We start from the raw sequence: 1,670 nt of genomic DNA on the forward strand, positions 1-1,670 counted from the left end.
GCAGCCTTACCCTTCATCATCAAAGTCGTCTTCGAATCAACTAACCGCTTCCTTTTCAAATCCACTAACAAGTCATAGTGATTAAGGAAGTCGGCTCCAACAATAGGACAGCTAACATCCGCAATCACGAACGTCCACGGGAAATCTCTACGCAAACCCAAAGACAAAAGCAGTCGACGCTCGCCAAATGTTTGAATAGGCGTACCATTAGCGGCATATAAATTAACTGACGCAACACTGTTAGCCCTTTGCTTCCAACGACAGAACGACTTCGGTAAAACTGATATGTCCGCACCAGTATCAATGAGAAAAACGGTCGACGTGGCGGGATCTTTAATACTAAGTCGAGCTATACGAACACTAACCCCTTCTCGGCTCGACGACGTAGAAGGAGTGCCTAGTTTTTTGACTGATGAGAGCTTGCCACAAAACTACAGGGCTGCCGACAAGCATTAGCTCTATCACCAAACCTTTCGTGATACCAGCACCAATCTGGATGACTTCCTGGTCGGGAACGAGTTCGCCTACGTCTCCTCAATGACGATCGACTTTGCACCGACTCACTACGACGTAAATCCAAACGACTCAGACGCTGTTCGATTTGCTCAAGCCTTCGTAAAATCACAGCATTCTCAGAATAGGCTGGACAATCAGAGGCTGACGCTACAGCTATCTGTTGAAAATCACCCGCCTCACAAATACGATCTGCTAATTTCGCCAGTTCTGCTAGTGCCACGTTCGATGCCTGCAGAATAGCGCGCACTTGTGGTGGCAAACGCTTCAGCCAAAGAGACTTAAGGAACTCATCGCTCACCTTGTCTTTAGCTAACGCTGTCAACTCCGTTAGCAACTGTGTTGGGCGTCTATCACCAAGTTCAACTTCTGACAACAACCGTTGAATCTTCCGCTGCTCGCTCTCACTGTACCGCTCTATGATGCAAGCCTTTAAATTAGCGTATCTTCCAGTTTCAGGAGGATGAAGCACTGCATCACTTACATCGGCGATAACACTTGACTCAATCGCTGCTACAACCGTGTTGAATTGTGTGATGTCACTCGTAATGGCAGCTACTGCGAATTGCGCCTCGATCTGAGCAAACCAAATCTCCGGTCGCTCGTGCCAAAACGGTGGCACCTTCACTGCTACACGGTTTACGACACTTCCACTATCAGAAGCCATTACTACACCTTCGTCTGCAACTGACATCACAGCTCGATAATTAGATATTTAGCTCAGAAGTTAATATTTCTAAATTTAAACTTTTTCGAAATCACGTCGGGGTCACCAATTTAGCAATGATCTGTTCACCTTGCTAATTAATAAAACTCTAAAAATTTTCAATGTTAATAAACTTTTATTCAACTTTTTACAGAGAGAAAAATCGGAACGTTCTCCTCAATCAAAACAAAAAACTTAAAAATATTTGAAATTGAATTTTACTTTTTAAATTCAATAAATGCACAGCCAACTGGGTCGCCACAGGTCCAAGAAATTATCTACATGCGTGAGCATTTTGCTAAAAATGCAAATTAATTGTATTAAAAGTACATGAAATGCAACAAATGTGTCGATATGCTTGCATATAAACAATGCAAATACTTTGCAATTATTTAATGATAATTAAACAAATTGCTTTATAAATAAAACAGTAATAAACAAATTGAAATGC

The 1,670-nt window shown here is 42.2% G+C and overlaps 1 protein-coding gene across 1 annotated transcript; it reads right to left on the minus strand.

Annotated features, from left to right (window-relative positions):
- Positions 1-397: 397 nt before the first annotated feature.
- Positions 398-1,090, minus strand: LOC119663210 (the record flags this gene model as incomplete). Its single annotated transcript, XM_038072867.1, has 1 exon — positions 398-1,090. A coding segment is annotated over one exon (693 nt), but the record flags the coding sequence as incomplete, so codon positions are not given.
- Positions 1,091-1,670: the final 580 nt, after the last annotated feature.

The sequence above is a fragment of the Teleopsis dalmanni genome, unplaced genomic scaffold (genome assembly GCF_002237135.1).
Source record: "Teleopsis dalmanni isolate 2A unplaced genomic scaffold, ASM223713v2 unscaffolded_contig_0221, whole genome shotgun sequence".
Lineage (NCBI taxonomy): Eukaryota > Metazoa > Arthropoda > Insecta > Diptera > Diopsidae > Teleopsis > Teleopsis dalmanni.